Source organism: Bufo gargarizans, chromosome 11 (assembly GCF_014858855.1).
Source record: "Bufo gargarizans isolate SCDJY-AF-19 chromosome 11, ASM1485885v1, whole genome shotgun sequence".
NCBI classification, from domain to species: domain Eukaryota; kingdom Metazoa; phylum Chordata; class Amphibia; order Anura; family Bufonidae; genus Bufo; species Bufo gargarizans.
Window position 1 is genome coordinate 32441784 of NC_058090.1, and position 13446 is coordinate 32455229.

At 43.5% G+C, this 13446-nt stretch overlaps 1 protein-coding gene across 3 annotated transcripts in view; it reads left to right on the forward strand.

Annotated features, from left to right (window-relative positions):
* The window catches only part of PPP2R5E (protein phosphatase 2 regulatory subunit B'epsilon), a 64374-nt gene extending 52400 nt beyond the window's left edge, over positions 1–11974 (forward strand). For 2 of the 3 annotated variants that reach the window (XM_044272810.1, XM_044272812.1), the window contains exon 14: positions 4876–11974. In XM_044272810.1, coding sequence (XP_044128745.1) covers positions 4876–4975 — 100 coding nt within the window. In that variant the 3' untranslated portion in view covers positions 4976–11974. The remainder of the gene's footprint in view (positions 1–4875) is intronic. The other variant, XM_044272811.1, reaches the window with a different exon arrangement.
* Positions 11975–13446: the final 1472 nt, after the last annotated feature.

Consider the following 13446-nt stretch of genomic DNA (forward strand, 5'->3'; position numbering starts at 1 on the left):
GAGCAAAGTGTATGAGGTTTAAAGAAATCTCATCCACACGCTGCCAAAAAAATAAAAATAGCTGCGGAGTAATGTCATTTAGATTTTAAAAGCGTAAGATGTGGGTTTATGCCGCGGGTAGCCACCACGGATTCACAATTTACAGTGCAGAAATTCCGCCCCATGTGCCCGTGCTCCTGACTCCTGCAAAAAGCTGCATGAAAACCCTCAGCCGTATGAGGGAATTGTAGGTGATGCTGTTAAGTAATGCATTAGCCCCTGGGACTCGGCCGGGGGGACACTTTACATTAGTACAGATCATCTGCTGCTATTCTTTTCAGTGCGTCTGCGCCCCCTAGTGGTGGGTTTTCTTCATTTACTAGATTGTTTTAGTATTCTTTAACACATTAGGTGTATCTGGCCTTTGCTTTTTCCATTCTCTGCCTCTGGTTGTGATGCCCCCTGTAGGTAGGGATGAGGTAATGTCTTGAATAAGTTCATTAGTTTTCACATCCTATGTATTGCCGTCTTAAAGTGATGGCATCATTTTATAATCGGTCGGGCTTCCAACCTCTGGGATCCCTACAAAATACTAATAGTTTGCGCTGCGACATCTCCAGTGTTTTTTCTTTTTCTACACAGCGGCTCCAGCGTCACCTGGACGCGCAGGGAACTGCAGTCGGCCTCATTCATTTGAATGGAGCGGTACTGATGTTCTGCACCACTAGCTCACCTGGGCGCCGCTGTTCAGGAAGCAACTTTGCTTCACGTCGTTCTCTGTATCCATGTGGGCCCTAGAGGTCGGACCCTCACCCACCCTGAAGCGATGGCATATCCTAGTGATGTACTCATTGCTTTATGACAGGGGTGCACAACCTTTTTTGGTCTGATGGCCGCATTGTCACATCGCTCTATTTCAAGGGGCCGCAATGTACGCAGGCCAATGTAAAGTGACTGGGGAGGAATGATCGCAATCAGTCGTTCCTCCTTCATTTAGTTACATTGACTATCAGTAGCACATCCCTGATTACACAGAGACATGCGGCACGATTATACAGGCCAGTGATCCTGAATGAGCGTCCCTCTCGAATATCTTGCAGTGTCCTAAGGGCTTAAAGCAGGGGCGGACTGGGAACTTAAAGTGGCCCCGTTTTGTAGTCTGGTACAAATTGATGGAAGTCAGGGCCAGCAGTACCATATTGTGGCACATTGTACTGCCCCAACACCGCCAAATACCATAGGCCATCAAAAATACTGCCAGAAGCACAAAATACACCCCCAAAAACTTCCGCCGGCTGGCCGTGAGGAGGGCCCAGACGGCCCCCTGGGTATCAGCCCACAGGGAAATTTTCCTGTGACGTCAATGGCCAATCCGGCCCTGGCTTAATGGGATTTCCCAGTAAAAATTAATTTTTAACAAGTTTTTGCAGCCTGGCCCCTAAAACCGAAGAGTTATACTTACCTGCTCCCGGCACTGTTTTTACTTGGCAGTACATGGCCAAGGTCACAAGCGCCTCTCCAGCCAACCACTGGCTTCAGCGGTGATGTGGCCACAAGCAGCATGTCACTGCTGAAGTCCGTCATTGACTGGCGAGGTGCATGTGACCATGGCCATGCACTGACAGGTGTAAACGTGCAGGAACCAGAAGATGGAGGCAGAGGGAGCCAGGGCGGCATGAAGCAGGTAAGCACCGAATCTTCTGTTTCAGGGGCCGTGCTGCAGGAACTGGTTCATAAATCGGTGATTTCCTTCCCTGCAGAGGATGGCGCACCCTGGTTATTACCACCTCCTGCCAGTTACAGGCGCCATGCAATAACCAGTGAGCACTTTCCCTTACTAGTGGGCAAAGAGCTTGTTGGTTAACAATTAAAAAATCAGGCCTGAAAAGACGCTTTTTTTGTGATTTAGTGCACGTGGTGGTTCGAACGGTTGTAACTTTTTTGTGTTGAGACTGCCAAAATAATTTTTGCAACAATTTTTCACTTGACACATAGGGCCTTTATGATTTATTTTTTAGTTAAATTTGGGGGAAACTGTACAAAACATTTAAATATTTTTTTTTTTAACTATAGCTCCTTTATTCTTTAAATATGCAAACTGACACCAAAATAAATTAGTTATTATAATTAGTTACCTATTTTATGTCGGTTGTTTTGTTATATAATATGTATAGATTCATGTGAATGGTTTTGGTTGGTGTGGGTTTTTATTTAAATTTTTTAATGTATTTTATTATTTTAAATATTTTTTTAAAATACATTTTAAATATATCCCCCAAGAGGTCATTAAAAGACCTTTGGGGGACACTGACACTTTTTGTAAATTTTTCACTCTTTCCTTTTTATTTATTATTTTTATTTTAATATTTTATTGTATTCACTTTTTTATAATTGGTTTATTACTTTTTAAATATATTTTTGCCACATAATATCTTGCCCGAGGTCATAAAAAGACTTGGGAGACAATGAACACTCTACTTTTTATATTTTATCTTAAAATTTTTTTTATTTTAAATTATCTATTTTATTTTTTATATATATATTTTTGCCACATAATATGTCCCCCAAGGGATCATAAAAAGACTGCTAGGGGGCAGTGAACACTCCTCCTTTTTTTTATTTAGCGTTATTTTTTTTATTTTTTTTGCCACATCATATTTTTTATATATATTTTTTTTTTTTATTTGTCATTTATTATATTTTTGTAACTTAGTTTTTAATATATTTTTTCCACAGACCTTTGGAGACACAGACTTGTTTTGCACACTATTTCCACTGTAACTGGGGCATCCAAAGGAGCCCCAGTTACAGGGGAAACCAGCCTGCGGTGGGGGCATTGTACACAGGCAGAGCTGATCAGAGTCTCCTGAACCTGCAGCTCTTCGCTCCTCTGCCCCCAAGCCGGGGCCACCCTGCATAGCACTCACCTGTGTGAGGAGAAGCTAGAAGCGCTGGTACACTGCTTCTGCCTTCTCCTCGGGTCTCGTGCGGTCACTGACAGCTGGGGACCTGTCCTGCTACAGTGCAGAGGCAGGAGCTGTAATCATCCGTCACGCGGCGCTGCGGGCAGAAACAGCTGATCTCACGATCAGCTGGGTTTCTGTCCAGGAGGATGGGGTTATGCACCCCTGCTTTATGAGGTAGGAATATTCCTTTTTCAGGATAGGGCATGGGTATCTGATCAGTGGTGCGGCTCCCTATACCCCGCAGATCAACCATATGAAGCGTCTGGATTTTGCGGCCTCTTTGTAGTATACCACGCACAGCACCGTACCTTATTCAGTGGCTGTGCTTGGTATTGCAGCCCAGGCTCGTTCATTTGAATAGGACCGAGCGGCACAAAGGCCATGTAACTGATGGACGTGACGTCAAAGGCCACAGTGCAAACCCTGGGGCCGTGGCCTCTATCAGCCGAGAGTCTGCCAGCCATCAATACAATATTGATGACCCCTCCTGAGGATAGGCCATCGATATTAACTCACGGAGAACTCCTTTAATAGCGGTTAATGCCTGGAAGGCTGTGTACGTGATGAGAAACATGCGGAGAAACGGAGCTTGGCCTAATCTGATGGGACAGAAGCGGTGTTCTGCCAAACCAACATCAGACAATTGATAACTGTGTTACATCCGTGAATATATAAGACAGTGTCACAAGTAGCAGAACAATGCCCCACTGTCCGGAGCCGAGAACATTTCTCAATACCACAGGATGACATTCCTGGAAAACAGCAGACGTGTAGTAATTGTATGTGACATGATCCAGGCGAGTCGTATGCACCGTTCCATAGTCCATGCCAATCGTAGTTAATGGATTATAGAGTTAACTGAGGATTCGTAGAAATACATTTCTAGGAGGAATAACAAAGGGATTCATATCAGAACTGCTCAATAATGGTTTCAAGAAAAATGACAAGTACTTAGACACGTCAGGAGAGGTGACAGGTCCTCTTCGAAACGGGACGCCTCTCCTGTTGCCATGCCCGGATTCTGTTTAAAGGGGAACTCTGAAACGGATAACTCCTTAAGGGGGACTACGATTATGCTTAAAGGGGTTTTCCGAGTGTTTTATACTGATGACCTAGCCTTAGAATAGTTCATCAGTATGTGAACAGTGAGGGTCTGACTCCCGGCACTTCCTAGGCCAGTGATGTCGCGTTCATCAGTCGCATGGCCAAGACGCAGCTCAGTCCCGTCCAAGTGAATGGGGTTGAGTTGCGAGAAGAAGCACGGCCACTATACAATGGACAGTACTGTGCTTGGTAAGCCACGAGGCGGCCACGGCGTTTTAGCGGAGTGCCGCAGCCTCTTCACACAGCTGATAGGCACAGGTCTGACTCCCGGCCCATTAGATACTGATGACCTGTCCTCATAGAAGGTCATCAATATAAAACCCCTTTAAAGGAGTTTTCTGAGAATTTAAATATTGATGGCTTATCTTCCAGGATTGGTCATCAACAATCAACATTACCTTGATGGAGGTCCAACTCCCGGCACCCTCGTCAGTTAGCTGTCTGAAGAGGCCATGGTGCCCTTCACAGCATACCAAGCACAACTCTGAAAATTGTGTACCACCTCTGCTTGGTACTGCAGCCCAGGCCCATTGACTTGAATAGGTCTGAGCTGCACCAAGACCAAGTCAAGGAAGCGGCCACAAAGCTCGTCCAATAAATAAATACTTACCACTGGGAAACCCCTTTAACCGTCTTGTCTCCTATTGCAGAAGAGCCGTGGTGGAGGCACCTTTAGCAGCCACCAGACAGTATTGTAGAAGGAAAGGGGTGATGTCTGTTTTTCCTCAGAAAAGTGTGAAATTTCTGGGTTGTTGTTTTTTTTCTGGTGTTTTCTATGTTCACTGCCCCTTTTAAATGATTCCATCCTTTCCATCTGTTTGCTTAGTGAGAAGAAGAAAGAAAAGGAACGCGAAGAACTATGGAAAAAATTAGAGGACCTTGAACTTAAGAGAGGTCTTAGGAGCGACGGCATTATCCCGACTTAACAAAAGGCAATGATTTCATCCTTATCCTGTGGAGTCACATGTATGTAGTAGAAGATGGAGCAGCAGTTTTCTGTATCGTGCAACTTTACAGTAGATAACATTTGTTTCCTTATTACAACAGCACTGTATATAACTGTCTAAGAGAAAAAAAGGCAAAAAAAAAAAGCAAAACAAAAAAAATTCTATGGACTTTAATCCAAAGTTTGGACACTAGATGAACTTCTCAGAACTTTGCAAACATAATCATTTTTCTTTACATCTTCTCGGATCTTGATGAAAATTTGACAGTGTCAACCCCCCCCCCCCTCCTCCAGTTTTGTCAGGCACTTGATATTTATCGTTGGGCAGAGTATCGCAGTGTTTCGGATCCAGGCGCCCCTTATTCAATTCAGCTTCTCTTTCTGCTAAACTGTATAAATCTATTTATATAGTTAAAAATGTTAAAAAAAAAAATATTAAAAAAAAAGAGGAAAATTCTGAGTTTGCAGAACACCCTCCTCCTCCTCCTCTGGATACCATTTCCCCTTTCTGTAACTGTTATTTCTTTTTCCTTCGTAATTTTAATTTTTTTTTCTAGAGCTCAATGTCTTAGCAGAACTGTTTCCCTCGCAGCAACGGTTTTGTGAACTGGTGTGTAATATACCTAATTTATTTATTTTTTTAAACTATTGGGCATGCATTAGAGCCGTGACATCCTCCAGCTCGTGGCATTACACAAAGAGGTTGCATGCCCATGCCCTAATGCATATACATTAGCCCGAATGAGCAGCAGAGGTTCCCCCCCCCCCAAAAAAAATTAAGTGTGTGTATATGTGTAATAATATATATATATATACACACACACACACTATCCTGTATGCATTATGGCAGCGATAAGAAGCCTGCAGCACATCTGCTGTAAAATGCTGGGGGTTGTAGTTTCACAACAGTGAAAGTCGCAGATTGCACACAACGTAATGTATAACCAATGGGAAAAAAAACTGCTCTAGAGCTTTTTACAAAAAAAATTAAAAATAATCTGTAAAAGCTCTTCTGCTTCTTTTGACTATTCTGTACGCATTAGAGCAGTGATGTGAAGCCTGCAGCACCTCTGCTGGGGGTTGTAGTTTCACAACACCTGAAGAGGCGCAGATTGCACACTCTAATGTATAACCAGTAGTCAAAAAAAAAAAAAAAAGGTTCCAGAGCTAGTTTAGTAAAAATTTAAATAAAACCTGTAAAAGCTCTTGTGCTTATTTTAACGATTTGAGCCGTTGTTAGACTACAACCCCCAGCCTTAAGCTGTCCGCGGCCGGATGTTGGAGCTTTGTAATAGTACTACCTTAGAGCGTTTTGTGCGTCATCCTGCGGCTCTCCAGCTGTTGTAGAATGCTGGGAGTTGCAGGCCACGGCTCTGTAATGCATGCGCAATAGTCAAAATCTGACCCAGAGCTCTGGAGCCTGTTCTCACTGTCAGTGCAACCTGCGCCCTACGTTACCATTGAGCTTGCACCCTCTATATATGAAACCCTGACAACCGTGTAAGACCCAATCAGTATTAGGTTTGTACCCGCCGCACCCACTGCAACACACAACACAGGGCTGTTTTAGAATCCTATATAAATATATATATATATATATATTTTAGCCATTATTATCCTACAAATTTTATTGGACCATTTTGAAATAAAGATATATATAAAAAAAACTAAAAAAAACACTAAACGGTGAAAACAGGACAAGGTGTTGTTGGAGTGGTACCGATTGTATTCACAGACAGATCCGTTTTCGAGCTCTTTGGAAGTCATTTGCCTTATTTTTTAGTAAATGTGTTTTATTCAAGTATTCCAGCAATAGAGGCTGTAACCCTCTAGGAAACACGCTCACGAGAAGAAAGAGAGAGAGAAAAAGGTCATGTTGCGGTATTCTTCTGGACATTAGATCTGTACGTCACAGTGCCAGCCCCCTGTCGGGAAGGGATTTATTATTTTTTTTAAATTTTGCCTGCAACATCAGTCTGCATTCTGAACTTGGATGCTCATTTCAACTACTGTGTTCACCATCGAAAGTGGTTCTTCAAATGCTACTGAAAAAAAACAAAAAAAACAACAAAAAAAAATGGAAAAAGAAATTCTGGAAATTCCTATTGTCCTGAGTATTAATAAAGATAAAATGCTTTTATATCAAAGGTGCATTGTGACCAAATTGTTTAAAACCAAGTGAAGAGTGTTGGCCGCCCGTTGCGCTAGGAACCAACCAAAAGCGGAGTATTTTGGCAGGAAATAAATGTATTTAGTGTTAAAAGTGTGAATATTTAGCGGCAGAGGACTGATCTGCATTCTGACATCATCCAGGGGCCCATGGCTAGCAGCGCAGTGTCTTGTATCTACCTATACTAGGTAGATCTTGCTGAATTAACCTGTCCCCTCTTCTGACAAGTCTGTTTTAGCAACTACTTCCCTATGTAATAACAATTCTGCAGCATCTTTGCTGTGCTGTTCCTCTATTATTCCTGCTAAAGGTACAAATGGGTATTACCATTTGGGAGGTGGGGGGGGTGTCCCTGCGCATTCTGATTCTATCCAGTCAGTGCCAGACTGTGCAGGGGTACACCCCTAATTGGTAATGCATTGTTGGCCTTTTTTTGAATTAATTCTAGCAGAAATAATTGGTACAATGTAGTGTCATAAGAATAGATGCCTCAGAATTGTCATGTCATGTGGAATAGAATTAGTTACTAAAAGAGGAATATTAGGAGAGGTGACAGGTCCTCTTCAAAGGGGTTGTCAGGTCAGTAAAAATTATTTTTTTGAAAAGGCTCTGCATGCTGAGTACCGTTCTGATCAGTGCTTCTGCTGTCCCCCTGCCAGTCTCTACTTCCTGTCCACGGGGACGTGTGACCGCTGCAGCCAGTCACTGGTTAGTGATTGACTTAAGTGTCACATAATACCGGCAGGGAATCCCAGAATTGTCGGAAAGGGAGCATCACCCTAACCCACTTTTTTTTTCCCAAATCTTTACTGGCCAGAAAGCCCCTTTAAAACTGGTTTGTCAGTGATAAACTGCTACTTGTACTCACCACTATGGAAGAGGTGGTCTCTTCTCCTCCAAAAACTGCACTACCGCCGTCAGTGGGCCAATTTTGCTGAATGTGACTGATCTGCAGTACTACGAATTACACATATTCAAGAGTGGTGCGGTTTCTGGAAAAGGAGACCTTCTAGTTCCTTCATAAGCTCATACAACCACTTTACCATATGTGTTTAACATGACGGGTATTATTTTTTTATTTTTCTGTATGGTGCTGCCCAACATTGTTCATCCCAGAGAAAAAACATTAGGAGATCAGCTGAGAAACATGAACACGGCCAGTCCTGTCTTTCTGTGTGTTAACAACCAGCCGTGTCAGTGTCCGCCATACTCTAGATACTTGGAAATATTGTACTAAGCGGACGGCCACGCTGTAAAATTTTCTGATGCAGTTCCGGAAGCCAAAACCAGGAGTGAATTCCAAAAAGAGAAGTTGTCTCTGTCCTTTCTACAGTCTCTCTTTTTTTTTTTATGATTCACTCCTGGTTTTGGCTTCCAAAACTGCATTAGGAAACGTGACCGTGTTGCCTTCCCCTTATGGTCTATGGTCGTCTTTAGGGTTTTTATTTGCACATAAAGTGAAATTGTGGTGGCCGCATTTTATCCAGTCTTGATCAGGGTTCACAGTCGGGTATGTAATGTCTTGAGGTGTTCGTTTCATTGAACCGAGCACAGGACAAACAGTTTTAGTCCTGATCTTGAGAATGTTAGTCTTGCACCATATTAAAGGAAAAAAATATAGTATTCTGGCCTCAAGAGGACTCTTGATGCCTGTCTGTTGGGCACCCCCCTGGCTCTTGATGCCTGTCTGTTGGGCACCCACCTGGCTCTTGATGCCTGTCTGTTGGGCACCCACCTGACTCGTGATGCCTGTCTGTTGGGCATCCACAAGTCTTGTGATGCTGGTCTATTGGTTATCTACAGGACTCATGATGCTGGACTCTTGGGCATTCACTCCTAATAGGTTCAATGACTTGGAAGAACATCAAGGATTCTGCTCTGATGGTCCAGTCTGCAGAATCATTGCCTTCTCCACCATGTGTTAGATCAGCAGTAGACCAGCTCCCAATGGAATCTTTCTTCGCAAATTCTAAGCTTGTCATGTGCTCGGTTCAATGATGTAACTGAAAATATCCATTAAAATATATAAAAAAATTACCTTATTTGGATTGGTCACTCAGGTTTCCGTTAGGGGACGGTGAGTACTGACCATCCCCTGTTGATGGAATTAGTTTGCTGCCCGGTGTGGTGGGCCATGTTTTTGAACTGATTAACTCTTCCCTCGATATTCACATGGCAAGAGATTCAGGGCACCAAAGTCTTCTCCATATGTACATAAATATATTTTGTTAATACTTGCATAATGTTATATAGTCGAGGGCTTTTAATGAAGTAATGTGTCTATGGAGATAGTTAAAGGGGTTGGCCACTTAATATTTTTTTTCTCCGATGTGCTGAAAACAGCACTTTAAGCCATGGAGTAAAATAAAATACAACAATAATATTTGCCGGGCACTTGCTCTAGTTTGCTGTTGCACTGTCCAGATTTATTCAATGGAGGCCGTAGTGGAACGCCTCTGGTCTTGTGCCCGTTTATTAACAGCTACGTTGGTGCGGCCTGCAGTCCTGGAGCAAACTGTGCTAAATCAGTAGATGTCACTTATCAGAGGACATACGTTAATGATCTAATAACTGCATTAGTTATCCAATCCCTAAAATGCCTCCCCATATGCCTGGGCCCCTCACAGAGGTTGGCCCTACCTGGCTCCCCAGCATTCGTGTTGCTTCTGACTCCTGCACGGCCCTTTAAGGTGCTCTTTCCAGCAGCCAACCCCTTTGACATATAAGTTTAGCTGAGACATGATAATTCTATGACCAATAGGCTTCAAATTTCTTTTACTATAGTCATAGTTAGAACATGATGCTTTGTGTAATTTTGGGCAATGTTCACAATTGTACTGTTTTCTTATTTGTACAAACTGTAAAGGGATTTTCTGAGATTCTTATATTCATGTCCTGTTGTCAAGATAGGCCATCGGTATCAGATCGGGGGGGGGGGGGGCAGACACCTTGCACCCCGGCCGATCAGCTGTTCGGTAATAGCTCCAGCTCTGGAAATAGGCAGCAGAACTACACAACTCTGTCCACGGAGCTGGTGACTGCAGCGCTGCTATGATTGAAGCGAATCTGTCCACTGCACGACGCATGAAGCCTATCCTGAGGCCAGGGCATAAATATAAAAATCCCAGAATTCTCCTTTTGAGTCTTATTCTTTTGTATCAACTCTAGGCTAAAATTGGAAAAGAAAAAAATCACTCACCCTTTCTTCCCCTTTGGGAAAGAAAAAGTTTTTGCTTATCTTTTGGTTCTGTGTTTTGGATATCTCTGAATTCCTCATGTCAGTCTGCCTTGAAAACATAAGCATGTAGTGATGACGTGAGTCTCCAGTAGTTCTGTGAAGCAAGATTTGTCTTCCTGCAGCCACCACTAGAGGGAGCTTAAGAGCTTCCTGCATACTGTCTATTCATTGAACTCCATAATAACGCAGTAAGTGTCCTCTAGTGGCAGCTGCAGGAAGCAATCCTGTTATATTTTGAATCTATGTCTACACAGGAGAGTTGAACCTCAGCCTCTAGCCACTGTTAAGATATATTAAGAAATTAATCAACGCATTATGATATGAGGTGTTCATTCACTTGAAGGAACCAGGCACCTCATAGGCAGACTTGCAGATCTCCAAAATGCAGACCAGTAGGCAACTACCGCTTCTAGAGTAGGGAACAGACCGAAGTCAAGTGAAGAGCAGGCTTCTCACTTTTTGCTGGGAGTGACCTGTTACTGTTTTACCTTCCCGATTTGTCACCTGTAACGTTCCGGATTATCAGATCGCACATTGTATAAGATTATTCTTTAAGGTCAGAAAAGGAAGATATTGTGATCTATGTTACCTTGTATATATCGCTGTTATTTCTGAAGAATCTGCTGTAAAGTGAAAATGTATACATGCACCTAATGTATGGCTTAGTCTATAATGTCTTTGAAAGAAAAAGTAGACCGTTTTGCTGCCATATTGGCGTTGTTCAAAGGTAAAATGCAATTTGTTCACTTTTTATTTGAGCCTCTATAGAGGTAACTCGAGGACAACCGCTCTGGGGTCGGGTAACCCATCAACCCATCTTTGAGGTCCCGTTTTAACACAGGACCTATGATATATATGGGTCTATAAAGGCAAGATGAGCGTTAAACAAGATCTAATTTCTACCATACCAAAAAGCAATATGTTCTGTATAACATGCAAGTGTAGATGTTTAGAGAGAACTTTTATTTTATTTTTTCTTATAAACATACTCCACATTATGGCTAATTGTCCGTTTATTGGGACAGTGTCCACAATCCTGCTGGAAGCTACAGATTCTGTGCTGAACTGGTCTGCTAATTCTTCAGGTCCCACTTCTGGGACTGTGTGTTTGTCTTAGTACACTGGACACATGGCAAACTCTATCCTCAGATATATGCTCTAATGTAACATGGATTCAGTCTAGACTAGTTTCATTTTTGAAATTGGTAAAGTTAGTTGCATGCGAAAGTGCATTAGGTGACTAAGGCTGACTATGCAGTAAAGGTATCTGGCAGGCTGTTCTATCAGAGGAACAGCCTGCAGGAGTTCACCGTATCCAGCTTAGCCGGATAGGGCCATGCACCACCAGACTCCATTGACTATAATGGTATTCTACCGATTTTCGGCATGAATGCCAGGTTTTCGGCCGGATACCATTCTGGTCAATGGGCTGTGGAGGTGAACGGAAGTATCCGGTCAGGCTGGATCCAGTGAACTGGCAGGCTGAATACCTTTACAGCAGTTGTGAAACTCTCAGAGTTTATGGCATAGAGCAGGCATGCTCAACCTGCGGCCCTCCAGCTGTTGTAAAACTACAACTCCCACCATGCCCTTCTGTAGGCTGATAGCTGTAGGATGTCCGGGAATTATGGGAGTTGTAGTTTTACAACAGCTGGTAGTGACTACTTGCATTCCCCATGTAATAATTCTGGAGCCCCTATTCTTCTGAGTCTGTGTTGTACCATTACTTTATTATTCCTGCTAGTTAGGCTACTTTCACACTAGCGTTCGGGGCTCCGCTTGTGAGTTCCGTTTGAAGGGGCTCACAAGCGGCCCCGAACGGATCCGACCAGCCCTAATGCATTCTGAGTGGACGCGGATCCGCTCAGAATGCATCAGTCTGGCAGCGTTCAGCCTCCGCTCAGCAGGCGTGCGGAGGCAAACGGATTCATCCAGACTTACAATGTAAGTCAATGGGGACGGATCCGTTTGAATATGACACATTATGGCTCAATTTTCAAATGGATCCGTCCCCCATTGACTTTCAATGTAAAGTCTGGACGGATCCGTCTGAGGCTACTTTGGCACTTAGAATTTTTTTTACAATATAATGCAGACGGATCCGTTCTGAACGGATCCACCGTCTGCATTATATATGGGGATCCGCTCTGAACGCAAGTGTGAAAGTAGCCTTATGAAAGCATCTCTAGCAGTTTGCAATGAAGAGCCAGATGGCTGCTACCAGTTGGGTGTGTTTCAGCACTGATTTGACAATATCCGACTGTGCAGTCAGTGTCAGACTGTGCAGGAACACTCCCCCCCCCCTCCCCCCAACTGGTAACACCGATCTGGACCTTAAAGGGGTTATCCCACTTTGCGTTTTTAAACTTACCTGCTGCCACCGCGCGTTCACTTCCTGGATTCTGGCTGGGGGTGGGCTTCATCTTGATTGAAGTCTTCTCCCGGCCGTGCCGCGCGCTGGACTGAACGCGCACGCTGCCGCGCATGCGCAATGGTGACTTATTCCTGCCCAGTATAGTACAGAGCCGGCATGTGCGTACGCAGCTCTGTACTATTCTGGCCGGGAAGAAGTCACCGTCGCGCATGCGCGGCAGCGTGCGCATTCAGGACAGCGAGCGGACCAGCCGGGAGAAAAGAAGGAGTCTTCTGGGCAAGCACGACCATCGGGATTTTGGAGAAGAGCGGTGGTCGTAACCAGGGGAGACCGAGTCACAACAATAAGGTAAGTGGGGGTGAATTTTATCCTAATCGGTGGGAATTTGTTAATAAAGTATATTTACAAAAATGATCACTGTCAAATCATTAACAGATTTAACAGTGATCATTATGATGGGATAACCCCTTTAAATTCAAACTTCTAATTTATTAATAACTTCCAACAAAAATAATAAAGGAACGGCACAGCACAGAGTGATGAGAATAGATGCTCCAGAATTGTTACTACAAGGGGAATGCAAGTAATTACTAACAGACCTGTCAGGAGAGGGGACAGATTGTCATTTAGGGAGAAATGGTCAGGCCCTTCATACCAGAATTCTGGCTT